The sequence below is a fragment of the Naumovozyma castellii genome, chromosome 4, assembly GCF_000237345.1.
Source record: "Naumovozyma castellii chromosome 4, complete genome".
Taxonomy (NCBI): Eukaryota; Fungi; Ascomycota; class Saccharomycetes; order Saccharomycetales; family Saccharomycetaceae; genus Naumovozyma; species Naumovozyma castellii.
Genome location: NC_016494.1, coordinates 119,897 through 145,836, shown reverse-complemented (window position 1 = coordinate 145,836; position 25,940 = coordinate 119,897). Strand labels below are relative to the sequence as shown.

At 36.5% G+C, this 25,940-nt stretch overlaps 13 protein-coding genes and 2 non-coding genes across 15 annotated transcripts; 6 read left to right on the top strand and 9 right to left on the bottom strand.

Moving 5' to 3' along the window:
- Positions 1-378: 378 nt before the first annotated feature.
- RRT6 (Rrt6p) lies at positions 379-1,212 on the top strand (the record flags this gene model as incomplete). The annotated part of the gene is made up of 1 exon (XM_003675978.1): positions 379-1,212. The coding sequence occupies one exon, from the start codon at positions 379-381 to the stop codon at positions 1,210-1,212; it is 834 nt and encodes a 277-aa protein (XP_003676026.1).
- A 969-nt stretch (positions 1,213-2,181) lies between these two features.
- Positions 2,182-2,985, top strand: RRP42 (exosome non-catalytic core subunit RRP42; the record flags this gene model as incomplete). The annotated part of the gene is made up of 1 exon (XM_003675977.1): positions 2,182-2,985. One exon carries the CDS (start codon positions 2,182-2,184, stop codon positions 2,983-2,985), a length of 804 nt encoding a protein of 267 aa, XP_003676025.1.
- Positions 2,986-3,354: 369 nt separating this feature from the next.
- RPL9A (60S ribosomal protein uL6) lies at positions 3,355-3,930 on the top strand (the record flags this gene model as incomplete). The annotated part of the gene is made up of 1 exon (XM_003675976.1): positions 3,355-3,930. The coding sequence occupies one exon, from the start codon at positions 3,355-3,357 to the stop codon at positions 3,928-3,930; it is 576 nt and encodes a 191-aa protein (XP_003676024.1).
- A 135-nt stretch (positions 3,931-4,065) lies between these two features.
- ARO2 (bifunctional chorismate synthase/riboflavin reductase [NAD(P)H] ARO2) lies at positions 4,066-5,199 on the bottom strand (the record flags this gene model as incomplete). The annotated part of the gene is made up of 1 exon (XM_003675975.1): positions 4,066-5,199. One exon carries the CDS (start codon positions 5,197-5,199, stop codon positions 4,066-4,068), a length of 1,134 nt encoding a protein of 377 aa, XP_003676023.1.
- Positions 5,200-5,753: 554 nt separating this feature from the next.
- Positions 5,754-9,947, top strand: INO80 (chromatin-remodeling ATPase INO80; the record flags this gene model as incomplete). Its single annotated transcript, XM_003675974.1, has 1 exon — positions 5,754-9,947. One exon carries the CDS (start codon positions 5,754-5,756, stop codon positions 9,945-9,947), a length of 4,194 nt encoding a protein of 1,397 aa, XP_003676022.1.
- Positions 9,948-10,069: 122 nt separating this feature from the next.
- On the bottom strand, positions 10,070-13,330 carry NUT1 (Nut1p; the record flags this gene model as incomplete). The annotated part of the gene is made up of 1 exon (XM_003675973.1): positions 10,070-13,330. One exon carries the CDS (start codon positions 13,328-13,330, stop codon positions 10,070-10,072), a length of 3,261 nt encoding a protein of 1,086 aa, XP_003676021.1.
- Positions 13,331-13,558: 228 nt separating this feature from the next.
- Positions 13,559-14,638, bottom strand: PEX14 (Pex14p; the record flags this gene model as incomplete). Its single annotated transcript, XM_003675972.1, has 1 exon — positions 13,559-14,638. One exon carries the CDS (start codon positions 14,636-14,638, stop codon positions 13,559-13,561), a length of 1,080 nt encoding a protein of 359 aa, XP_003676020.1.
- A 169-nt stretch (positions 14,639-14,807) lies between these two features.
- LYS5 (holo-[acyl-carrier-protein] synthase) lies at positions 14,808-15,599 on the top strand (the record flags this gene model as incomplete). Its single annotated transcript, XM_003675971.1, has 1 exon — positions 14,808-15,599. One exon carries the CDS (start codon positions 14,808-14,810, stop codon positions 15,597-15,599), a length of 792 nt encoding a protein of 263 aa, XP_003676019.1.
- Positions 15,600-16,011: 412 nt separating this feature from the next.
- Positions 16,012-17,106, bottom strand: CDC43 (protein geranylgeranyltransferase type I subunit CDC43; the record flags this gene model as incomplete). Its single annotated transcript, XM_003675970.1, has 1 exon — positions 16,012-17,106. The coding sequence occupies one exon, from the start codon at positions 17,104-17,106 to the stop codon at positions 16,012-16,014; it is 1,095 nt and encodes a 364-aa protein (XP_003676018.1).
- Positions 17,107-17,245: 139 nt separating this feature from the next.
- Positions 17,246-17,316, bottom strand: NCAS0Dtrna5G. The gene has a single exon. It is a non-coding gene; the product is annotated as a tRNA-Gly (tRNA).
- A 258-nt stretch (positions 17,317-17,574) lies between these two features.
- AMS1 (alpha-mannosidase) lies at positions 17,575-20,808 on the bottom strand (the record flags this gene model as incomplete). Its single annotated transcript, XM_003675969.1, has 1 exon — positions 17,575-20,808. One exon carries the CDS (start codon positions 20,806-20,808, stop codon positions 17,575-17,577), a length of 3,234 nt encoding a protein of 1,077 aa, XP_003676017.1.
- A 291-nt stretch (positions 20,809-21,099) lies between these two features.
- RCK1 (putative serine/threonine protein kinase RCK1) lies at positions 21,100-22,962 on the bottom strand (the record flags this gene model as incomplete). The annotated part of the gene is made up of 1 exon (XM_003675968.1): positions 21,100-22,962. One exon carries the CDS (start codon positions 22,960-22,962, stop codon positions 21,100-21,102), a length of 1,863 nt encoding a protein of 620 aa, XP_003676016.1.
- Positions 22,963-23,684: 722 nt separating this feature from the next.
- On the bottom strand, positions 23,685-23,804 carry NCAS0Dtrna6L. The gene is made up of 2 exons: positions 23,766-23,804; positions 23,685-23,729 (listed from the first exon to the last, which is right to left on the bottom strand). It is a non-coding gene; the product is annotated as a tRNA-Leu (tRNA).
- Positions 23,805-23,955: 151 nt separating this feature from the next.
- Positions 23,956-24,474, top strand: NCAS0D00700 (uncharacterized protein; the record flags this gene model as incomplete). The annotated part of the gene is made up of 1 exon (XM_003675967.1): positions 23,956-24,474. One exon carries the CDS (start codon positions 23,956-23,958, stop codon positions 24,472-24,474), a length of 519 nt encoding a protein of 172 aa, XP_003676015.1.
- A 101-nt stretch (positions 24,475-24,575) lies between these two features.
- MRF1 (Mrf1p) lies at positions 24,576-25,799 on the bottom strand (the record flags this gene model as incomplete). The annotated part of the gene is made up of 1 exon (XM_003675966.1): positions 24,576-25,799. The coding sequence occupies one exon, from the start codon at positions 25,797-25,799 to the stop codon at positions 24,576-24,578; it is 1,224 nt and encodes a 407-aa protein (XP_003676014.1).
- Between the last annotated feature and the right edge of the window lie 141 nt (positions 25,800-25,940).

Here is a 25,940-nt window from a genome sequence, read left to right as displayed (position 1 = left end):
GAGTCTACCTGAACTGTTTTCTTAATTTTAGCAGACGATTAAAGCCGACCTTTATTGGTCGGTGCTGGTTAAAAGAAGGGAACATTTTCTTTTTTTAACTATTGGGATTAACTCTTGAAGGTCCCAATATGTATATAGGAAGGTTACAATTTGGGTTTCTACACCTACTAACAAGGAAAATCCGGAGTTATAAAATGTATTTGTGTCCAGTTCAAGGAACTTTCAAACAACTAACTATGTTTATTAAAACACTATTGTTAATAACCGCGAACTTATCTTTTCGCTTGACATATTTTCTTAAGGAATTAGTGTCATATTAAAAAACCTGCTCACAGACAACAAATAATGTAGGTAGCAGCCTAAGACATTCAGTAAAAAATGCATATTAGTAATATATGTTTGGTTCTCTTTTGGTGGTTAGCCACTTTTACGCAACTAACCCACGGTGTTGCAGATAGGAATCCACAAAATAGAACCTCTTTGAAGTTGAAAGGGGATCATCTTTCGTTTGAAATTTTACCAAAGAATGCACCAAACTATTATACACCAAATAACTTCAATGTTAACAAGAATGAGTCTATTTGTATCATCCTAAATACGGAACTTCACAAACAGAGTCAGGAATTGGTATTTGGTATCACAGTTCAGGAAGTATTGCCGTACAAGATTGACTTTACTCGTTTTGGTGGAACCAGTTCTGAGAAAGGTAAGCAAAAACTTTACTTAACTGTTTTTGGTTTGCGATCTGGAAATTTATTGCAAAGTACGAGAGATTTATTGACGGGCACTACTTTATTTCAATTAAACCCAGATGGTGAGAACGATTTTGAATTTTGTTTCCAAAATTTAGTGTTTGATCGTTCCTGGAATTCCATTAATGCAATAAAACTTATCAAGCTTTTTACCAGTGCCAATGACATTTTGAATCCAGAGCTGAACAAATATTTAGAAACCCAATATACTTCAAGGGCAGCAAAGAGGCTTCATAAGGCAGATTTTACCTTGAGCAATATCCAAAATAATACATTAATTAAGGAGCTACTCCCGCTCGAATCATCACATCGCGACATCAATGAAGATATATTTTCCAGAATGCTAAATGGGTTTGCAGCCTTGGTATTTGCAGTAATTGTAACCTCCCTAATTCAACTGCGGTTCTTGTATTTACGATTAAAGGAAGGGAGAAAAGATAGAAATTTAAAATCAGTTTAAACGTTTGTAATATCAGAACAAATAAGGGTATGGAAAGATAGTAATATAAGTTTTACAGGAACAGTATATATCGTAACATTTTATGAAAAATAAGAGTTGAAATAGACTTAGGGTAAACCGCTCACATAGTTTCAAAATTTCAGTTTTATCTAGCTCTCCAAATCAATAGATCAAATCTTCAGAAAAAGGTTAATCCAATTTCTTGGAAATTAACAACAACACTGTTAAGAGTAATCCTTTAATTCAAAGTATTCTTCGTTATATTACGTAAGTAATATATATTAATATAAATAAATACCCAAAGGGTCCAGCAGTCAAAGACGTCTCAACATGGTAGCTTATATACGTTAGCATATGACATAGTGTCCAATACAATGCAACCCCCTACTTGCATACTAAGTGGTCTGACACGTCCGGTGATCGATCGGATCGTGTCCCTCCGAAGGTGGCCAACCAACGGTTACCCGTATTAAAAGACTTATAACAAACGGTTATGGATACTGTGTAATAACGCTAACAAACACCAACTTTTTTTTTTCGAAGTTATGATAATTTGGTAGATAAACTTTTGATACTAACATGGTGTTGCCTTTTTCTTTCTTAGGTTATAAACACTCTAATAAATTTATAATTTCATGCATTTTGGTTTCTTTCCCTTTTAAAATTGAGAAAATTTAGTACAAAAAAACAATACTTTATAAATAAGCTATTTAAGTTGGATGATTGACAATAGCACTGGAAGGATAGTTGTATATCTTTAGACTACAATGATTGTCCTTTCTTATTCAGTGTGACGCTAAAGTTCTAATTTCAATGGATTACGTAACGTATTGTACCCGGGTAACGCCATTTTTTAAAGAAAGTGAAGAGAATGATAAAATTTCACAGTTATAATTTTGCAATGAATGTATGTATTGATGTACCCATCGGTAGGAAAAGAGCATAGAAATAACGAGTTAAGACAAAGAAATGGTTCTTTCCGTGGCAGAAAAATCATACCTTTATGATTCATTGGCATCGCAACCTTTAATAAGGCCTGATGGAAGATTACATACGCAGTTCAGACCTATTGAAATATTCACAGATTTTTTACCCAGTTCTAATGGTTCATCTCGAATAATTGCTAGTGATGGGAGTGAATGTATAGTGAGCATAAAGTCAAAAGTTGTAGACCATACGGTGGAGACGGATCTTTTACAAGTGGATATAAATATAGCTGGTGAGAGAGATGATTCCATGATCGTGGAAACTTTGACGTCGCTCTTGCATAAAGTTTTGACATCTGAGGATGGTATTGACGTAAAGAAATTACAATTAACTAAGAAATACAGTTTCAAAATTTTCGTAGATGTGTTGATCATATCTACTTATTCGTACCCGGCATCGTTAATTTCCATGGGTATTTATTGTGCATTAAATTCCACTTGGTTACCCAAGATCATTTCTGCATTTGATGATTTGGAAGTGGCGGAATTACCGACTTTCCATGATTATGATCTAGTTAAGCTTGATGTGAAGTCGCCCTTAATCTTTGTGTTAGCAATTGTAGGGGATAATATTTTCCTGGATCCAGCATCTAATGAAAGCGAAGTGGCTAACAATGGGTTGATAATTACATGGTCTCCTCAAGGCGGGAAGGTTATTTCTCCCGTGAAGACTATTGCATTGAATGACACATTTATCAAAGGGTTCAACCCAATACTGCTGAAGAAGGGAATTAAATTGGTAGAGGAGAATGCATCGAGTGTGGCACAGGCCTTAGAAACTTTGTAGAATAAAAGTAGATTATGATTATATAATCAAAAAAAAAACAAGTCTGAAAAAGTTGTGACTGTTTCCAGTTTATAAATCCATACACCTTCCAAAACCCAAAGCTTTCCAAATCTTAGTTTGGATGAAAATTTGAATAGACTTGAAATTTTCAGAGTTTTGTGAGAAAAACACGACGCAGAACGCGGAGTCCGTGAAATTTCCAAAGTAGCGACTGGCAAACGATAGCGAATCTGTCTAGCATTGGGTGAGCATTGTGCCAGTGCAACATCCAGGCAGACAGATGGGCAGTGAATAATATCGATATATTGATTTGGAGCCATTTTTAACCGCTACCACTCAAAAGGGAACCATACCAGATATTCAAGCACAATGAAGTACATCCAAACTGAACAACCCATTGAAGTCCCAGAAGGTGTTACCGTCAACATCAAATCCAGAATTGTTAAGGTTACTGGTCCAAGAGGTGTCTTGAACAAGAACTTGAAGCATATTGATGTTACCTTCACCAAGGTCAGCAAGTCCTTGATCAAGGTTACTGTTCACAACGGTGACAGAAAGCACGTTGCTGCTTTGAGAACTGTTAAGGCTTTGGTTGACAACATGATTACTGGTGTCACTAAGGGTTACAAGTACAAGATGAGATACGTCTATGCGCATTTCCCAATCAACGTTAACGTTGTCGAAAAGGATGGTGCTAAGTTCATTGAAATCAGAAATTTCTTGGGTGACAAGAAGGTCAGATTAGTTCCAGTTAGAGAAGGTGTCGATATTGAATTCTCCACTAACGTTAAGGATGAAATTGTCTTATCTGGTAACTCTGTTGAAGAAGTTTCTCAAAACGCTGCTGACATTCAACAAATCTGTAGAGTTAGAAACAAGGATATCCGTAAGTTCTTGGATGGTATTTACGTTTCCCACAAGGGTTGTATCGTTGAAGATATGTAAATAAGATTAAAAAATATATAATTAATTAATTTATTTACAATTTTTAAAATCATATCATTATTATTAATATTAACGTTAAAAATATTTCTTTTTTCCTGTCTGTCTATACGTAAAAATGACTAATTAACCAGATATTTAATGAACAATGGATCTTGAGTAATCTCTTGATTTTTGAATTAATAATGCGTCAGCTAGGACTAATGCGGTCATGGCTTCAACGATTGGAATGGCCCTTGGAGTCACTGCAGGGTCGTGTCTCCCCTTAGCGGCAAGAACACCATCTTTACCATCGTAAGTACATGTATGTTGTTCTTGAGAAATAGTAGCCACAGACTTGAATGGGACAGAGAAGTAAATGTTTTCACCATTGGAAATACCACCTTGAATACCACCAGAATTATTTGTCTTGGTTCTTATTCTTTGAGTTTCTTCGTCAAAGTAAAACATATCATTATGCTTAGAACCTGGTACAGAAACACCTGCAAACCCGGAACCAATTTCAAACCCCTTAGAAGCAGGAATGGATAGCATGGCATGAGCTAACATGGCCTCCAACTTATCGAAACATGGTTCACCTAACCCAGTAGGCAAATTTCTTACCACACAAGTGACTACACCACCAATGGAATCCTGGTTACCTCTATATTTTTCAATTTCCTTCACCATATCCCCGGCAACAGAAGCATCAGGACATCTAATGAACCCCATGTTGTCCACTTTCTCCCTAGTAATGGTTTGCAAAAGATGTTGAAACTTAGGATCGAACGTGTTTCTATCCATCTTGATCTCTCCAATCTGCGTCACGAAGGCTACAATCTCAACATTAGAGACTTGCTTCAAAAACTTCTCAGCAATACCACCAGCAGCCACTCTACCAATTGTCTCTCTGGCAGAGGCTCTACCACCACCAGAAGATGCCTGGATACCGTACTTTTCCATGTAAGTCAGATCTGCATGAGAAGGTCTAGGGTACTTGTTAGTCATATCCGAATAATCGTGGGGCCTTTGATCTTCATTTCTGACTATCATGGCCAGAGGAGTTCCCAAAGTTTTACCGAATTCAACCCCAGATTGGAACTCCACACGGTCCTTCTCGTTTCTAGGAGTAGAAAGCTTAGATTGGCCCGGTCTTCTACGAGAGAGTTGTGGTTGGATATCGTCCTCGGTAAGGGACATTCCTGGAGGAACACCGTCTACTATGCAACCGACGGATTTACAATGGGATTCACCGTATGTGGTAACGCGGAATAAGGTACCAAATGTAGACATTTTGAGCTCTTGTTGCTGTTGTTGGTGTCGTTACAGTAAGATATCGATGACTAAAACTGAAAAATTTTGAAGTGAATGAAATATTTCACTTTCATGTTTGCGATTACGTAAGTTGTGCTATATATGATAAGTTACTAGTATTAACAGAATAGTACACTGTGTTTGAGATCAATTTCTACCAGATGAGCAGGCATAGCTGGTGTCCCATCATGTTCCATCTTGTTAATGAGTACAGACAGAGCCACGGTGGTCGGGAGCAGCCATTTGTGCCCTACACGAACAGCCAACCATTAACGACTTTAGCATCCAAAGGAAAAGCAAAAACGACAACGACAACGAATGAAAAAAACACAACAACAACGACTTGAACCCCATTTCCTTCCCTCTTTCTTTCTTCTCTCTCGCCTCTTGCCCCCCTGTACTATTACTTGTATATATACACACAAACACACTCTTGTACTCTAGTACTCACACTCTATTCTATCCATACGCTTGCTCCTGCACAGCTGCACGTATAGACCACAACTACATCACTCAACGCTGCTATATCGACCATGTCTCTAGCTAATCTACTGAACAAGGACGACCAGGACATTATCAAGACTTCATCCCCATCCAATGACACTATCCTGCCAGACAAACCTCTTACTGAGGAGCAAAGAAAGCAGAACTTCCTCAAAGAACTAAACGATCAATTTCAGATCATTCAAAAGAGAGACGACCTGGAATTAACGTACCAAAATTGGAAGTTTCTCAACTTGCAAGAATTCGAACTTATCAATGAATGGAACATTCAAAATAAGGACAATTGGGTGCATGCAGATACACCCATCTACGACAAGATGAGAGCCGCAAGGGAGGAATGGGACCACTATCAATCCTGGAAGAATATTCAAAAGAACCCTGCATTGTTACAGAAATTAACTGGCTCTCATCCTGATGTGTTTAAGAAACCAAGAGGTGCTGTCGTTCATTCTTCTAGTAGGATAAGAATTAATAATATTTTAAATACCCCATCTCCTGGTCCAAATGCAAAACCATCAATCAATCAAACTCCAGTTGCTACTACCTCTACTATTGAAATTAAAGGTGCCGCAACTGAAGAGGAGGATGAAGAAGAGGAGCCAGATGAAGAATTGGACGAGGAGAGTGAACTTTCTAACGTGGAAATCTCAGATACTTACGATCCTAACGATGAAGATTTCGAACCTGAAACTTCAAAACATAAGAAACATAGTTCTACTGTGTCTGGTACCACCATATCTAGTTCCAGAGGTAAGTCATCAGGCATAGTTACTTTACAAAGTGATAGGAATAGAATCATTAGAGAATTAATCAAAATGTGTCAGAAGAATAAAAATTTAAAGACCAAGAAGAGAAAATTTACAAATTGTTTGGTATTAGACTACAAATCAAAACAAAAGACACCTCATCACTCTCTTACTATGAAGATCACTTTAAAACAGTATCATGTAAGAAAATTAAAGAAACAAATCAACGAAGCCAAACGAGAAAGAGAAAGAGCAGCACATGGTGAGAGCAATGATGAGGAAGACCTTTCCGTGGATAATAATCACAACCATCATGACAACAAGAAAAGAAAATTAAACTCCACATCAATTAGTACAGGTACCGGTTCCGTCAATTCTCATGGATTACCTACCTATGGACTAAAGATGAATGTGAAAGAGGCAAGGGCCATTAAGAGACATTACGATAATACGTATATCACCATTTGGAAAGATATGGCAAGAAGAGACTCTGCGAAGATGGCTCGTCTAGTTCAACAAATTCAATCAATAAGATCTGTTAATTTTAAAAAGACTTCATCTTTATGTGCTAGAGAAGCTAAAAAATGGCAATTAAGAAATTTCAGACAAGTTAAAGATTTACAAACAAGAGCTAGAAGAGGTATTAGAGAAATGTCTAACTTTTGGAAGAAAAATGAACGTGAAGAACGAGAAATAAAGAGGAAGGCAGAAAAGATTGCACAGGAAAAAGCAAGAAAGGAGGAAGAAGAAAGAGAAACAGTTAGACAGTCTAAAAAATTAAATTTCTTGTTAACCCAGACAGAATTATATTCCCATTTCATTGGTAGAAAGATTAAGACTAATGAACTGGAAGGTAACATGAACGATGACTCCTTCTCAGCACAACACCAACAACAACAAACAAACAAAATAGATTTAGAAAAGACTGAAGCAACTAAAAATGATTTCCATTCGATTGATTTCGATAATGAAGATGATGAACAATTGAGATTGAAAGCAGCTCAAAATGCTTCCAATGTTCTTGCCGAAACAAGAGCAAAGGCAAAGGCCTTTGACGATGCTCATAATAATAATAATAACGACAACGATAATATTACCAAAAGTGCGAATGACGAAGAAGATGAGGAGGAAAATAATGAAGATGAATTTAATTTCCAAAATCCAACTTCTTTGGGTGATGTTACCATTGAACAACCAAAAATGCTTGCTTGTACTTTAAAGGAGTATCAGCTGAAAGGTTTGAATTGGTTGGCAAGTTTATATGACCAAGGTATTAATGGTATATTAGCAGATGAAATGGGGTTGGGGAAAACAGTCCAATCTATTTCTGTTCTGGCTCATTTAGCTGAAAAGCATAATATTTGGGGTCCATATTTGGTCGTAACTCCTGCTTCCACACTACATAATTGGGTAAATGAGATTACCAAATTTGTCCCACAGTTCAAGATTTTACCGTACTGGGGAAATGCAGCGGATCGTAAAGTATTGAGAAAATTCTGGGATAGGAAAAACTTAAGGTACACAAAGGATTCACCATTCCATGTTATGATTACTTCATACCAAATGGTAGTCTCTGACGTCACATATTTGCAGAAGATGAAATGGCAATACATGATCTTAGATGAAGCGCAAGCTATTAAATCTTCACAATCTTCACGTTGGAAAAATCTTTTAAGTTTTCATTGTAGAAATAGGCTATTATTAACAGGTACTCCAATCCAAAATAATATGCAAGAACTTTGGGCTTTACTTCATTTTATTATGCCATCACTTTTTGACTCTCATGATGAATTTAGTGAATGGTTCGCCAAAGATATTGAATCCCATGCAGAGGCAAATACACAATTAAACCATCAACAGCTACGTCGTCTCCATATGATCTTAAAGCCATTCATGCTGAGACGTGTTAAGAAAAATGTTCAATCAGAATTGGGTGATAAGATTGAGATCGATGTTCTTTGTGACTTAACTCAAAGGCAGGCTAAATTATACCAAGTTTTAAAATCAACATCAAACTATGATGCGATTGAAAATGCTGCTGGTTCAGATGAATTTTCATCAGATCAAAATTTAGTTAACACTGTTATGCAGTTTAGAAAAGTTTGCAATCATCCAGATTTATTCGAAAGGGCTGACATCAATTCACCATTTGCATTCACCAAATTTGGTAAAACAAGTTCTATACTAAGATCATCTGATAATGACACGGATGTGTTTTACTCTTCTAAGAATCCCATCGAATTCCATTTACCAAGATTAATCTATGATGATCTAATTCTTCCTAATTTTGAAAATAGCGTGGACACTATGGCAAAATTATTAAACTATACATTGAGCATTTTCAACCCAACAACTAACTTTGAATTATGTCAATATTTGACCAGATTAACAGGCTCCTCAACACATTCCATGTCAAAACTTTTTCATCAAGACATTATTAATCGGGCCATTGAATTAAGTGCCGAACCACAACCTTTACTTGAGAAATTGGCCATTGTATTCGCTGAAAAGAACAAGATAAAGGATAATTTTCACAGGGATCTTATTTTGATGGATAAAGCAGATATCTTGATAAATACATCCAAGGTGACTACAAAAGGTATATTGGATTCTCTACTGAACATTAAAGAAACAGTCTATGAAAATGAATATCTAAATTCTCTTCATCCAGGTTATCGCCCAAATGCGTCTGCAGTACCTATTTCCCTTGAAATTTCTGGTTGTAGTCATTTGACAAATGAAATGAATTATGAGTTGTTTAACCCAGTAATTACGCAAGCTTTATCAGAAATCCCACCAATTACTCAATATAACATGCATATTAATAAGAAGATACCAATTGAAGAATTCCCGAAGACTGAATTATTCCCTGCTCCACTGAATAAAAACTTTTCATCCAATATTTCAATGCCATCAATGGATAGGTTCATTACTGAGTCAGCCAAATTGAAGAAATTGGATGAACTACTGGTACAGTTGAAGAGAGAAGGACATCGTGTTCTTATTTATTTCCAAATGACAAAAATGATGGATTTAATGGAAGAATATTTGACCTATAGGCAATATAATCACATTAGACTTGATGGTTCCTCTAAATTGGAAGATCGTAGAGATCTAGTTCATGACTGGCAGACAAAGCCAGAAATTTTTGTTTTCTTATTAAGTACTAGAGCTGGTGGTTTAGGTATTAATCTAACTGCAGCTGATACTGTTATATTTTATGACTCAGATTGGAATCCAACCATCGATTCTCAGGCAATGGATAGGGCTCATAGATTGGGTCAAACAAGGCAAGTTACAGTTTATAGACTCTTAATTCGTGGTACTATTGAAGAGAGAATGAGAGACAGAGCAAAGCAAAAGGAACAAGTTCAACAAGTTGTTATGGAGGGGAAGACCCAAGAGAATAATGTTAAAACTATAGAAGCATCTAACTCAACAACGGACATTACTAAACATACAGGCATAACTGCATAAGATTTTACGTTTATAGAAGAAAAGTGTATATATAATAATGATTTTTATATTTCATGAATGAATGAATGAAATTACAAATAATTACATAGTACAGTATCTAACTTTATAAACTGCATCTTCTTTTAGAAAACACAACCTTTTAATAATGCTAAGTACTTCTCGTGATAATGACAAGTTTCCTCGTACTTCTCCTTGGGGATTCCTCCTGATTTATAAGCTTCTTCTTCAGCAACTTTCAATTCATGTATTATCCTTCCAAAAGAATTTCTCTTCAAAATGGCCATTTCATTATTCTCATTCACCTTGGGTTCGACGGTCAGAATTTGAATATCTTCTTCAGGTTCTTGAGCACTTGTTTCATTATCATTTTCACCAAATAACATATCAAAATCGTCATCTTGTGACGTTTCAGTCTTGAGTGGATTTTCAGTTTTAAGTTGAACTTCACTTTGGACTGGTGAGGTATCCATGTGACCCTCAGTATCCATGAAATTGATAAACTTTGCAGCATCATCGGGCGACCTTACATCATAAAGGACCAAAAAGTAAAAGAAGTAATCCATGACATGTTCTGTTTCCGTTGTTGAGATTTTATTCCTCATAACTGGTACACCGTAGGTGTTTGATTTATATTTTAAGGTTTGGAAGACGTCAAAGAAGAATTTTTTAGGAGTTATCAAATCGATTAGTTCATAGAGATAGTCTAAGTTGTAAAAGGTGCTGCTGTGTAAATTCCAAAATGAATTCATTTGATTAGTCATTATCTTATTTATTGGATTCTCGTCTAAGATTAAAAACTTTCCGTAACCTATAGGTTTTGTTTGAGAATACATTGTTTCTGTATTTATTATCCTTGAATCCACGTTATATATAGATCCCATGTTTAGTACAGAAACAAGTTTATCGATTAATGGTCCCACGGTAGCCGAAGATTCACTCTCTGAATAATAAACACCATAGTTTGGTTCATTTTTCGAACGGAATTTTCTTACTACTTTCAATAATGGAACAGCATTTAGGCGTAAAATTGCATTATGGAAAGTTCTTGATTCCTCATTCAAAGTAGAGGGATTCAATATAGAATTCAGTAAAGTAAACATAGTCTGGATTAGAGCTTCTGGATATGTCCTATTTTTCAATCCGGATAAGAATTGTTCTAACCAATAAACCACCTTGATTAATCCGACCAGCATATAAGGTTGTAGAAAATACTCGAATCCTGTCAAGAGATTTGAAGGATCACTAACAAAACCTAGTTCAGCAGCCAATAATACTTGTTTTATGATAAAAGGGATCAGGGTAGAAAGTTGTCCTGTTTGAGTGTTTTGTGATAACTCATCTGAAATGGCACCGTTGACAAAAAGATCACTTAGCCAGCTTTGGACAAGTTTATGAGATTTTGACTGTGTGTTGGGGTCTCTTTCATTGCGTTCATCAATCGTGTAGGTATCTAAGATTTCTGGAAGTTTGGAGACGAATTGGATAGAGAATGTGTTAGTTGATGAAATGGTTGACGATTGCAATGCAACATCTGGTAAGGAAATGCCATAGTTATTGGATAAGACAATTAATAATAGTAGTCCCCAGCCAATCGACAAAGCCTTACTATTTGATTCGTAGCTATTATCATCAGACATTTCAGTTTTCAAATTAGATGATGTGCCCCATGAGTCATCCACAAATTTTATTAACAATTCTGTGATTGTCAAGGGATCCACAAAGGATAGAATTGTGGTAAAGGAATGGCCAAAATTGAAATATAAAAGAGCACATAATTTTGTTATTTTATCATAATTCGAATTACCTATGGATTCCTTTAATAGATTTACTATTCCTATTGCAATATCCTTTTGCTTTGTAGGGGCCACAGATTCGAAAGTTGTCAGTACTTGATATAATCCATTAGTTAATCCTGTGGAAGAATCGTTTAGCATTTCCATTTCTAATGAATTGATTTCGTTAGATACAAATGCTGGAATATCCTTAATTGATTCTTTTATTCCTTGAGAGCTATTTATGATCAAATCATCTGATGTAACCAATGTTTTGACATCAATTGTTTCATCCTCTCTAAGATAGTCATTTATCACGTTAGGCGTTAAAAGATTCAGCATTATTAATGACTTCATAAAATCATGTCTAATATCTAGGCTGGTTGTCGAATAATCATCAAATAGATCTTCATTCCTACTCTTGATGTCATCTTTTTCAGAATAATATGTTCTAATTGCTTTGATAACTTTATCATCAATATTATCTAATGCCTTCGTAATTACGTGTGGATTTTTGGATGAGTGCTTTAGGATTAATAATGGCAGATGTTTTGAAATAAAAATCACCCATTTTCGCTCCAAAAGATTTAAGTTTGAATTCACTTGATGATATTGCTTGTTACTAACAAATTGAGCAAAACATGTAAATGAGGTTTCAACTAAATCGGTTAAAAGGGTATCAGAAGATTGCGATGACGGGATCCCCTCCTGGAATAATGTTGGTGATATTGCCGCATACCTAGAAAGGAAGTCTGAGTTTATAGGTTCCCAATTATGGATCTTATTATTTAGCCATATATTCTTATAATAACGTAGCAACCTCATATCTTTGTATTTGCTCGTCGATGTGGTAGACATGGGAGTTTTATTTATAGACATTGGACTTGAAATAAATTGAGGGGAAGTTAGAGATGGTGAGTGGATATATTCATGGGCAGGATCCTTAAAGAACACATTCACTTTAGAATCTTTGAAAATTAACTTACTATCGATCATTTGGCCCAATCTCTTGTGAAGCAGTTTATTTATGTGTGACAATCGCGCAACTAAGGCATGAGAATGTTCTCTTGCGTTATCTTTTTGAATAGTAATTGGGGTCGTTATAAACTTTAGCAATCTCTGTAACAATTTAGCAAATGAGACAAGCAGTTCATTACTTGAATTTCTATAATCGGCGTTCAATACACTAGGAATGAGTACATTGGGTAGATCCTTACACAGCTGGTCAGTTACTAATTTGTCAGATAATTGAGAAAGGAATGCACACAGCTTGGAACAAAAATGGATGAGCATGGTATTGTTTTCCACCGTAATCAGTTTCGGGAATGCTACACGAACAAGATCTGAGTTGTAATTGACAAACAAAACCGTAATGATATAGTCGACCAGAAGGTAAGAGTTTCCAGTATTCAATAACTCTTCGAAATTTAATGATAGCGTAGTGGCTACCTCCTCCATATTAGATCCATTAATCTCGGAATCGTCGTTCTCTGACATATTCTTGGAAAATCTTTCATTAAAGAACTCCTTATATAAATTAAGGAATTCTGCAGCAGGTATCTCTCTTTCTGCACATTTCAAAGCTAATTGGTAAACAGACTGTTCTTCCATTCTTAGAAACCCTGTGATATGTCGTTATGCTGAGATTAGCCCTGTGTCTTATTCTTCTTGACAGAATCTGAAATGAAATATTCATTCCTACCATTTAAGCCTTATTACGTAATCCCTCGAAAATCTATTAAAATGACAAGAATATACGAGTAACGTTTAGTTTTCTTTATTTAATTAACAGTTAAGGTGTCTCGAATGTATTTATATAACTCTGTTGATCAACTGGTTTCATTTGTTAGAGTCTGAAGCATGTGCTGACTCACCAGCTTCCTCTAGAACAGTTTGCCAATCTGGGAGAGTGACACTACCTGTTGCATTATTGGATTCAGTCTGCCAAGCCGGTATTGAGCTCGTACTTTTACCTTGAAGAGACTTTTCCCTTGATCTTTTCCAAGCAGGGACATCATCTTCATTGGCTTCCTTTTCTTTCAACGTTTCTCCATTTTTGGTGGTGCCGTCATTGTCAATATTTAGTTTTGCCAACAAGTCACTGGCTGTTGGAATAGCATCAATACCTGGAACACCATTTGAAACATAGGAGGGAATGCCATCTCTTTTATCTATGTGAGATTTGTCAGCAAGTTGTTGGAGATTTGAACTTTTGATAAGATTTTTTAATGATTCTACTTCAGTGCTAACTTTGTCTAACCCATTCGTATTCTTGTTGCTAGAGATAAAATTATCTAAAGAATTTTGAAGATTTGTCATCTCCAGCTTCAACATTTTAAATTCACTTTCCATTTTCGATCTTGTTTCTGTTGTTTGTTCAAGCGTCGTGTGTAATTCGTTAATCATTGTATCCAATTCGTTCAACTTCTCTTCCTCCTTCGCTCTCAAATCAGTTTGCTCCTGTTCAATGGCATTAAGTACCTTATCCACTCTATCAAATTGAGATTTTATTTCCTCTTTATCTTGCTCTAACTTAGTTTTCGATTCGGGGAGTATATTTGGGATCACATACCTTTTGGTTACTTCATATGCTCCGTAAAGTAGGCCAGCTGTGGCTGTTGCCATTACAAAATAATCTTTCCAATCACGGCGAGGAAGTAGAGGAGGTAATGCCTCATACAGATATTCTGGCGACTCTGAAACCTTAGAAACAGGGTTTGTACCATTGATAGAAGACACACTACCATCTCCACTGGTTGTTTTCTTACTTGTGGATTCATTAATTGCGTGTTCGATCTCTTCTTCGGTCAAACCTTTATTTTGCAAGAATTCAATCTTCTTAGTTAATGGAGCATCTTTGAGACCAGAATCGCTAAGGAATGCTACAGCGGAACTGATTAACTGCGATCTACTTTCCATTGGTAAATTTCACCCTTACTTCCACTACCACTTTCTTGCCCCAGTTGATCGTGATCTCTTTAAGGAAAATGGAGTAGTTCTTATCGTCGGAGTAGTAACCTCAAAATTGAAATTTTCCATATTCTCCAAAAATTAATTAGAGGAAGAAAGGTCGAGTTCCAAGAAGAACATGGATCAATTGCTGAAAGATATTAAATTAAATAATTCATGGAACATAATACTGGTAGTAGATGTAGCCAATTCTGGCTTGATCGATGAATTTCTTTTCGAAGCTGCAATGAGGTTGTTGCCTTTGAAACAACAGAGCAAAATTCTTGCTAGAAAATCGGCAATGGGTAAACATACCATGTTATGTAACAGATTGTTGCAGTTATTTGGTTGTTCAATTTCTACTGGTAAAAATATAAGTCAATTGGTATTTCAGGCTGGAAAACATGGGAAGCCAATGCTTCAAAATGCCAACAACGTTGCCTTTAATATGAGTAATGGTGACAATCACACTGTAATGTACCTCACTAAGGGTTCATCAACTGGGGGCGATGTTGGGGTGGATATAGCATCTGTTGATGATTTAGGAGAAGATCTGGAGTTATTCAAGAATATTTTTCATCGTGATGAATATACATATCTACTAGAACTTCCACCTGTAGAAAGAAGATGCCTTTTTGCGTATTATTGGTCTTTAAAGGAATCATATACTAAGTATGTTGGCACAGGTCTTCATAATAATCTGAATGACATCAATTTCAAAGAACAGAAAGATTTCCGTGATGAGGGCAGGCAGGATGTGATCATTAACAATGAACATCTTACCTTTTACTCCAGATGGTTACCTGCCGAAAGAAAAGAGGAGAAGGATATTATAACTGTGTGCCACAGCGCAAATCTTAATATGAATAAACCTAAAATGTATTCAATTACATTCAACTCTGTTTTTGACTATCTCCAATCCCAGATATGATATGATGGGTGGTTCTCGAACAAACGATTTAAAGGAATTGACTAGCATCGTTTCGTCTAAAATGTATACTCTATTAGATATTATTAAGAAATTCTGCCAGAATAAATGCTAATAAGAAGATATGTAATAGTTTCATAATATGTATTCATGCAATGTGTTGTAATTATAGTTACTGATTATATAACTTCATAAAAACTTTTAGATATTCTCAGGTGTGACACCCTTGTTAAAATAAAACAGTGGCAATCTCTTGACTAGTCTTGGCGTAAAGTTAATTGTTGTAACGCATGACAAAAAGGTACTTTCATTTTCTAATCTACGATGGAATCAGATTATTGAGTGTCAGTAATAGAATACCTGCGCGTACTGTGTGCAAAGTTTACATTGTTATCTAACAAAAAACAGACATTCATTAGGATTCTAAAGATGAGGATATGTTTTTCGGTATACAAAGAACACCATTAAACGACTCGTCAATCAGCTTTAGACTGGCAATACCCAGACATGTATGATAAAGATCAGGATCATCCTCATCGTTCTTACTAAACCCACCTGTCACTAAATTTTGAGTTCTATTCAAAAGAAAGTCTCTAACTAGACTAGTATTGCACAAAGTTTGCCAATCGGGTGTCAATATTTGTAATGAGTTAAGACACCAAAACACATAGCAAGTGTCTGCAAACTTATTCTCCCTTCCTTGGAAGCCACCATGATCAAATTCATCATAAGATGCATTATTCTCGTTCTCGAATTTCGAGCAACCAATATTAGAAACCTGTCTTTGTACTAGCCACGTTATAGATTTCTCTATGAATTCTTCACTTAATCTATCAAGACTATCCAATAATTTCAAGGCAGATAATGCACAGGAAGTATAACCTGCATGAGGTTCTCCATATTGTCCAAACCCACCTACGTTGCACTTTTGACTTGAAATAAACTCTACCAACTTCTCAGTATCAATATACCGCGAAAAATCGTTGATAGTCCTAGATCCACAGAGATATAAGATTGTAACAGCTATGTAGCAAAATCGCAAGTCGTTAGAGTCAACAGAAGAAGCTTCTATCGAATCGAAGTTCAATGCAGACATAAATGAACCATTTTCTTCTAATTGGCAAGCAGAAACGAAGGAGGATATGCGCCCCATTTCAATTGAATCTGTTAGGAATGCTCTATCATCCAGTATCAGCAGTGTTAACAAGGCAAAAAGTGTATTAGGCAGACTTATTGTATTGACACCTGCGATATCCATAGTCAGACTACCAACGAAGCCAGCTATAGGTTCATCATTCTCGAGGGAAATTTTTGAATAATGTTTATGTATCCATCCTAGGTTCTTTGTATATATTTCTTTTGTATCAATTTCTAATGCACATAATGACTCAATGGCGTAAAATACGATTGCCATTTTATTGACATCTTGTGCCTCATGAGATCCAGGTAGCAAGGCTAGATGTCTCTCGATGAATTTTATGTGTTTCTTCCTGTTATTATTTAAACTCATTCCAGTATATCCACTCGATAAATGACTCAAAGAACCTTCTATTAGGACAACTTTCGATCATTAGTAAGCTTTCTTCTACGTAACGTTGTACAAGTCAATAAAAACTTGGAAAATATTTAACTCAAAAAATAAAAATAAATGCGCAAGCCGGGAATCGAACCCGGGGCCCAACGATGGCAACGTTGGATTTTACCACTAAACCACCTGCGCATGCTTTTATATTTTTTTTCATTTTGTATGCGTGCTCTAAACAGTAGATCTAATCATGCATCCATTTATAGTCATAAAACAAACAACTTTCAGAGTTTGTTAAAGAACGGAATATTGTATAAAAAAATACCTATTCAGCAGTCATAATTCGTTTTTATAAAGTTATGTATAATTAATCACAGGAATGATATAGTTTGAATGATAACTCGAACACACTTCTAAAAAAAAATTCGAGAGATTTTTAAAATAGGCGTTAGTTTAAAAGATAAACTTGTATGAAGCAATTTCAAAAGCTCTTAGGGTGATTGGAATGTTAAAGTCATCATTTGAAGGCGTTTTACTAAAATTCACTTCCTCTAACACTTCTAGTTCCAAATTATCTACCTTAACAACTCTCTGTAGAGGTAAATTTGTAATTAACTTGGCATGGGATTCACCACCTAAAGATTCATAAACTCTTACAACCATTGAATTAGTATTTTCCGGTTTTAGTGCATAAGGTGAGTTGATAATTACATCATCTTCACCTCTCTTTATGTTTGAAAGAATGACATTTTCATCCCCAATAATCCTTATAATATTGTTAAATTGGCTACCAAATTCCTTGGAAATGCGGAACTTCTGATTGTAGTTAAGCTCGTGAGCCAATCTAACAGTCTTGTAGGATAATTGGCCTTTATGTGGGTAGATTGAGTATTTAATTTCGTGAGTACCCATATCAGCATGAGCATCAGGTGCCTTTGGTGAACGCAACAATGATAACCTCATCAAATTACCATGAGTTGAAAATCCGTATTTGCAATTATTTAAAATTGATACACCCTTCGTGTATTCAGAATAATCAGCAAATTTATGGTGACATACTTCAAATTTAGCCACATCCCATGAAGTGTTGTAATGAGTAGGTCTCTTCATGATTCCGAATTGGGTTTCGTAAGAAGCAGTATCGTTACGGATATTAACTGGGAATTCAACTTTCAAAAACTTATTCCTTGCATTCCAATTTTCAACAGTGGTTGTAATATCAACTGTGGTTTCATCGAGTTTTGCCTTGTCGGTGGGAAGAGTTATCTTAGTTCTAATCTTACAGTCCTCGCTAACTTTCACAATGACTTCGATCCCACAAACACCGTCGGTGGTAGGAAGGACTTTAACCTCTTCAATATCAGTTAAATATTTGAATTGATTCACTGAATATAATTCGGTATCCCATGCTTGCCAGCTCAATGGTTTATCGTCAAAGATTACAAACTGGTTGGCACCGTTCTTGTTTCTTCCATTTTCAATATCAATGTACTCCGTACCTGTGTTAATATCTTTGATACTTGTAATTGTTCCAAGATTCTTGTTTACGCTCACATTTAAAACACCATTCGAAATTGTATAATTATCGGTAGATTCTTCTATGTTTGGAACAATTGGCGCTTGAACATTAGAGCCAAGATTTTCTTGCCAAGATAATGTGCTAACAGTAAGGCTAGATTCCGTGTTTCCTTTCAAAACAGTTTGAATATGTTCCAAAAGGTTATCACATTCATTTACCACTTTTTGTAACATAGGGATGGCTTCATATTTGTAAACAATCTCAATACAGGAGCCAGGTAAGACATCATGGAATTGACAAAGTAAAGTATTTTCCCATAGTTCACTTAATTTTTCAACTGGGTATTTGAAGCTATCAGGACATAGAATAGATGCTTTGGTAGCTAACCATTCGACATCATGCAGTTTGACCTCAGAGAGTCTCATTAATCTCTTAGTTTGTGCTTGGCTTGTGTAAGTACCTCTATGGAATTCAAAATATAACTCACCACACCAAGTTGGTAAATCATTACCATTATTTGTTCTTTTCAAAACATCTTGGTAAAACCCATCAACATTTGTGCCAACTTGTAGCTTAGGGATTACATTACCGTTACGATTTGACATTGATCTAATACGTCTCATCTTCTCTAACATTTCACGAGTTGGTCCACCACCACCATCACCTTTACCATATAACATGAGACCTGCTCCATAAAACTCAGAAGACTTATTTTGCCTTGAAGTTCGTAAAACATCGCCAAAGTGAGAATCGGCAGTATATGTATTGCCTGGGGGCATATGAGTTAACAGTTGGGAACCATCAATTCCCGCCCAATTAAAGGTAGAATGAGGGAAACTATTAATATTATTCCAGGATAACTTTTGAGTTAAAAATTTATCAATTCCAGACAACTTACATAATTGTGGAATTTGAGAGGAATACCCAAATGTGTCAGGTAACCAAAAGACGTCAGATTTAATGCCGAAGTATTTCAAGAAAAATCTTTGGCCCAAGAAGAATTGTCTGGCTAATGATTCTCCAGAAGGTATATTTGTATCATTTTCAACCCAAGAGCCACCTATAGGAAAGAATTGAGATTGCTGAACTTTTGGAACCAAAACTTTATTAAAGAAATCAGGATGGTCCTCTAAGAGCCATTTAAACTGTTGAGCTTGAGATGCCACAAATTGGTATTCAGGGTATTCATCCATTAAGGTACATTGGGAAGACCATGACCTAACAATTTTTCTCCTTGTCTCTGCAAAGGGCCACAACCATGCAGTATCGATGTGACAGTTACCTATCCCATAAACAGTTGTAAAAATGTTGGGATCACCTTGGGAATACACTTGATCATCATCGGAGAATTTATCAAAATACTCTGAATGAATATATTCACGACATTTTAAAACACTGGCTCTATCCATTGGGTCAAATAAATCCATACATTTATTGGCGATTGTTCTTGCTCTGTTCTTTTGCCAAGAATCATCAGGCAATTCTCTTGCTGCATCTCCAAGCATCCAGAAATCGATATATAAGCCACGTGCATTCCAATCGGGCCAAACAATAGCAGCCTTTTGTAAATGGAAGTATCTATTGTTATCCGGAGGATTGATAGTAGAGCCTTCCCCACATCCAAACATACCATTATTACCAGTTTCAATATAGAACGAATATTGTCCATTTTTTTGTTTTGGTAATAAATATTCGGTTCTTTCACCATTCCCTGAGAAGGCAGTTTGTGGATTCAACGTATTTGGATCAATAACGACACCTTCATTAGAACAATCGAATTGGAAAATCAATTGTTCACCAGAATCGACCCAATCTTGTGGTATATTCAATTCCACTTTGAACCAAGTGGTAGACCAACTTGGTCCAAAGGGTTGATTAATGGAAGCATTTTGAAATTTCAATTCATTATTCTTATCTGCTTTAATGATAGATTCCCAAGAGGGTCTTTTATCGGGTGATACTGGAGAGGACCCACTTTCAAAGGGGACTTGGTACCAGGTAAGTTTCACATGGTTTTGATCAAGAACAATACGTTGCTTATCATAAAATTTTGGAAGATTCAAATCTCTGTAATCACCTCCCTTGCTTATAAATTGTCTTAATCTGTCCTCATAAATTCCCTTGACAGGTTTAAATTTAGGGTCGTAATTGACTCTATCAAAAGACATTTTTTTTGCTTAGATGATGTGTGTCTCTAAACTTTTTCCTTCAGATAATTTCTTAGATGAGAGGGTTTAGAATTGTAGACTGAGTGTGTATCTAGAGGCTCGCTTATTGGAAAGGGATTTGCATGTTTTGTTTGTATATTGAAACGTGATGGCGCCCCCCTAAATATTTTCTCGGTGTCGTAAAATAATTCCATATTTACGTTTATAGGAGAGATTGTTTCAAAAAGTGGGTAAAGAATAAATATTAATATATTGTATATGTAATTTATGTTATTTAAAGAATATATGGGTTTATTCGGTGATTGGCAATAGCGGTATGCTAGTCTGTGTATTGTAATGGGGGTTAGTTTCCCTTTTCATGCACCTTCTTTGAAAAAGTGCGGATGTGTTAAGTTCCAATTCGAATAAACCTGGGACAGATGTTGCTCTGTTGTTGATACGGTTTCTAAATTTTTCTACTGATGACGCTTCATTTTCAAATAAAGTTCTTTCAGAATATGTGCATTTTTTACCTCTCATTGGACTTGTGTATTTTTCGTGTGATGGTGGAGTGGTTGTAGCTGTTGTGTTTGTTTCAATTAGCTCTGATGGTTTCTCATCGATGAAGAATAGAGAAGAATAGCTAGAATATGAGTCATGTGTTTCCTTGTTCAATAACCTTCTCTTTATACTGACGTTCGACGTATCTATATTATCGTTCGTGTGTGAGAAGATACTCTTGATGGGGGGGTTGACTGGAGAAGAATTCATATTCAACCATGGGTCGGCTAATAAGTCATCAATATTGTAACGTTTACTCACATCAACTTCTAATAAATGTTTCACACAATTCTTAGCACCAGAACTGATTTCATCCCACCATGGTGAAAGGAAATGATACTCACCATGACGAATCTTTCTGGTGACAGATTTATGTTGATCAGCGTAAAAGGGTGGAAACCCGCATAGCAAAGTGTAAAGAACGCATCCAATACCCCATAAATCGATCTTATTATCATATTGATGGTTTCTAATCAATTCTGGAGCAGCATAACTTATGGTGCCACATGGAGTATTTGTAGTTTCAGTGGATAACTGTTTGGAGAGACCAAAGTCTGTTAATTTTACAGCGCCGATACCACCACCACCAATAGCTGGTCTAAACATACCTTCATCGACCTTTGTGAAGGGATTGTCTGTCTTCCTCAATTTAACGTGTGTAGATGGGATATGTTGAATGGGTTCAAATAGTAAATTTTCTGGTTTAATATCACGATGAATGATCCCCATGGAATGTAAATGTTTGACCGCATGAGCCAATTGTCTTATGACATGACGAGTTAAATCTTCGCTGAAATACGTCAATCTAACAATTTGATCATAGATCTCACCACCGTGTAAATACTCTTGGACAATGTAATAGTATGATTTGGTTTCGACGAAATCAATAAAACCTACAACCTCTGAACATTCTGAAGAAGCCACTTTATGAAGGCATGCTTCTTTTAAAACTTGCTCTCTTGATGAGACGTGTGATGTATCTCTTTCATGGTCCTTTAAATCTTCACTTAGGTCCACTTTCTTAATGATCTTAATGGCGACTTCATTGCAAACTTCTTTGAAATAAGAAGATTTCCCATTTTGAGGATCTGGGATGGCACGATAAACGACAGCAAATGCACCCTTACCGATCTTGTTCAATAATTTATAACCTTTCAATTCAGCTTGCTCTTTGAATTTGTAAGTAATGGTAGAGTTAGGATAGGATGATGCTATGTGGGCATGTGCTAATTCGGCAGTCATTGGAGTTCCTATTTGGTCATCATCATCATTGAACCCATCGAAGCTTACGTCAAAACTTGGTATACTAGGGTTATCCACTTGTTTCTCGTCTTTATAAGTGTATTCAACGTCTTTTTCAATGGGGAAGGCATCCTGAGTGGAAACAGTAGTGATCACCGGTTGAATTTGTAAAAGTTTCTTCATATAGTTAGAGGCATCTTGTTCGGGCAAATATATACCAGCTCCGGTGGCAGACTTTTCACTATGACAGATGTCCCTGTTGTTGTTATTCTTTTTCTTCTGTACTGTGGAGAAGTTAATCTCTTGTGTGAGTTGTTCCTTGGCGTGATACTCCTTTGTATGAAATATATTTTTCAAATTTATATTAAGCATTGTTGTATTATTGTTTGATATTGGTTGGACTGTTTGGTCTATTGCTTATATGAGAAGCAGCATAGTTTTCTTGTTCGTAATCGATTGTAGCTCATCCTTATATACATATATGCTGCGATGAGGGTCCCATCCCATGCTGTAGCGAGGGTCTGATCGAGTCACCTTCCTACGTGAACAACTTGCATATTGTTGCAGAAGGGTAGAGGGGATTGCTGAGGTGACCATACAGCAAAGTTCTCCTTATAGAACTGTGTATGTCCCAGCTGGCAATACTCAACATCCAAATTGCAGATTACTGGCATTGTGCTCCTCTCGCAACAGGAAAAGTGTCCGAATCTCGAAAGAAAACCGGACTTTTCACCCTCTGCGCACCCAGACACCACACGGAGTTCCCCTCAATGAAGCATCTATTGTCCCTGGATAATAACCGGATCATGGCCCTCTCCCAGCTGGAACTAAACCGGATCTGGGGGAAAATGACGTCTTCTAGTCACCACAGTAATAGACGTGTGCAACAATACTTGCCAGGGCAGCGCTACATTCATGACTGGGCCATGGCGCAATGAGTTCCGGTTAAACCTTATCGCAATATCCTGTTTTCCTAATAACTTCTTGGCCCCCCACGAAAGATGCAAAGGGACAAAAAACCAGCAGTTGTGTGTCTCATCGATTATAGATGAGAACTATATGTTAAAAAAAATTGGTGGGAAAAGAAAAAAATCTGGTTGCTAAGAGATTCGAACTCTTGCATCTTACGATACCTGAGTATTCCTGTGGTGTTCCACAGTCAAGATGTTTAATTTTCTTGAATCAGGCGCCTTAGACCGCTCGGCCAAACAACCAATTGTGATTTTTGAAATTTAACCTTTCCATCACATTCTTAATTCCTAACCATGCGTTTCATGACAATTTATATATTTCGAACAAGAGAAAGACTCCGACAGCACAGTTAGGCAACCTCGCAAGGAAGCATTAACCTTCAATGTCACGTATATGTCCCTCCTTAGGAACCTCAAACACACCAAGATAATGTCCAGAGACCTATGGAATGAATCAGAAGTGTTAGTGGATAGGAAATCAAAATTTCAGGCAAGGTGTCATCCATTATTGAATCAAACTGAGATTCCAGATCTTTTGAAAAATTTATTGGCTCAAGATAAACATGTAGCAAAAGCATCTCATCCACATATGTACGCCTGGAGAACCGCAACCGTGGTACAAGCTAAAAATGATTCCAAGGCTCGGAAAACGTCGTCCAAGAAGAAAAATAATACGAGCATTCAAGAAGATAATATAATTAGTTATAAAGATTTGCAGCAAGGTTCATTCGATGGTGGTGAGTCAGGTGCAGGTCAAAGGCTCCTGACTTTATTGGAAAGATCAAATATAGTGAATGTAATGGTTATTGTGACAAGATGGTATGGTGGAACGCCCCTAGGTTCTGTACGATTTAGACATATTTCCTCTACAGCTGTGGAAAGTCTGAAAAGGGGCAACTTCCTATCAAATTGATATATGAAGATGGGGTACAAATGAATATAAATTCTTTAATATTTACATAATATATGCGCGTCTATATATATATATATACTCAATGAACACAAGCATTTCCTTTAAAATTCAAGACGTGCTCTTTCTCGATCATCGAATTGTCGCATAGCGTCAATCACTTCACCAAGTCTCTCCCCCTTCATAATTGCATCCAGTGCATATAAAGTTAGGCCACATCTATGGTCTGTGACACGATTTTGAGGATAATTGTAAGTTCTTATCTTATCTGATCTATCCGTAGTTGTTACCTGCTCCTTCCTGGCATCTCTCTCTTTCTCTTCTTTCAATTTTTGTTCTCTCTCTGCTAACCGTGCTCTTAAGATGGTGAAAGCCTTTGCTTTATTCTTTTGTTGAGACCTCTCATCTTGCATGGAAACTACTATCCCCGTGGGGAAATGTGTCAATCGAACTGCAGAATCAGTGGTATTAACATGCTGTCCACCTTTCCCCCTAGCTCTCATTACATCAATTCTAATTTCATCCGGTTTAAATGTCCTTTCATAGGCATTAATGGCTCTATCTGAATCGTCACCCATTTGAGGTAATACTACCACAGCGGCAGTAGAAGTATGAGTCCTCCCCTTGGTCTCCGTTGCAGGAATCCTTTGAACACGATGAACACCCGATTCAAATCTTAGTTTATCATAGGATCCAGGTTCATCAATATTTAAAATGGCATCTACAAGCCCATCACCACTTTCATTTTCATCCTGTGCCAGAATTCGATATTTCCATTTATGCGAATGAGCGTAACCAATATACATATTCAGCAAATCCTGTGTAAAAATCATAGCCTCTGTGCCACCCACACCTGGTCTTAACTCCAGGATGCATGCCTTATCAGCAAATGGATGGGGTGGTATCAGTCTTGATTGTAACTCATTCATGGTTTGAGATAATTGCGGAACCAATTCTGTCAATTCTAATTGTGCCTCCTCTTTCAATGATGGGTCCGATTGGGCAAGTTCTTGAAGTGATTTATAATTGGATAGTTGAGTTTGGTAAGTTTGGAATGCATCCTCTATGGATGCGAGATGAGCAAATCGTTTCTGTTGTGCCACATCAAAAGTTTCTCCCTGAGACAATTGTTTATTTAACTCAGCTAATTCTTTCATATATTCTGTTGCCTTCGATATAAGAGCAGGTTGAAGCTCAACATGACCGTTAGACGCCGTTGATGGAATAGTAGATTGAAATCGATTACCTCGAGGGAATATTTGCCTGCCTATCGAGAAACCTCGCAGTGGCAAAGATTTGATATTAGATTGCACATATCGTGACAGCATAAGTGATTTTGCTAGGTTCGGATTAAGAACTGGAACTGGAACTGGCGTCAAGGGTATGTTCTTCAAACATACTTCATAATTTAATGCCTTTTCCCTTCCCGCGCTATGAAATTATACTAAGTTAGACAAACTTTACACTCT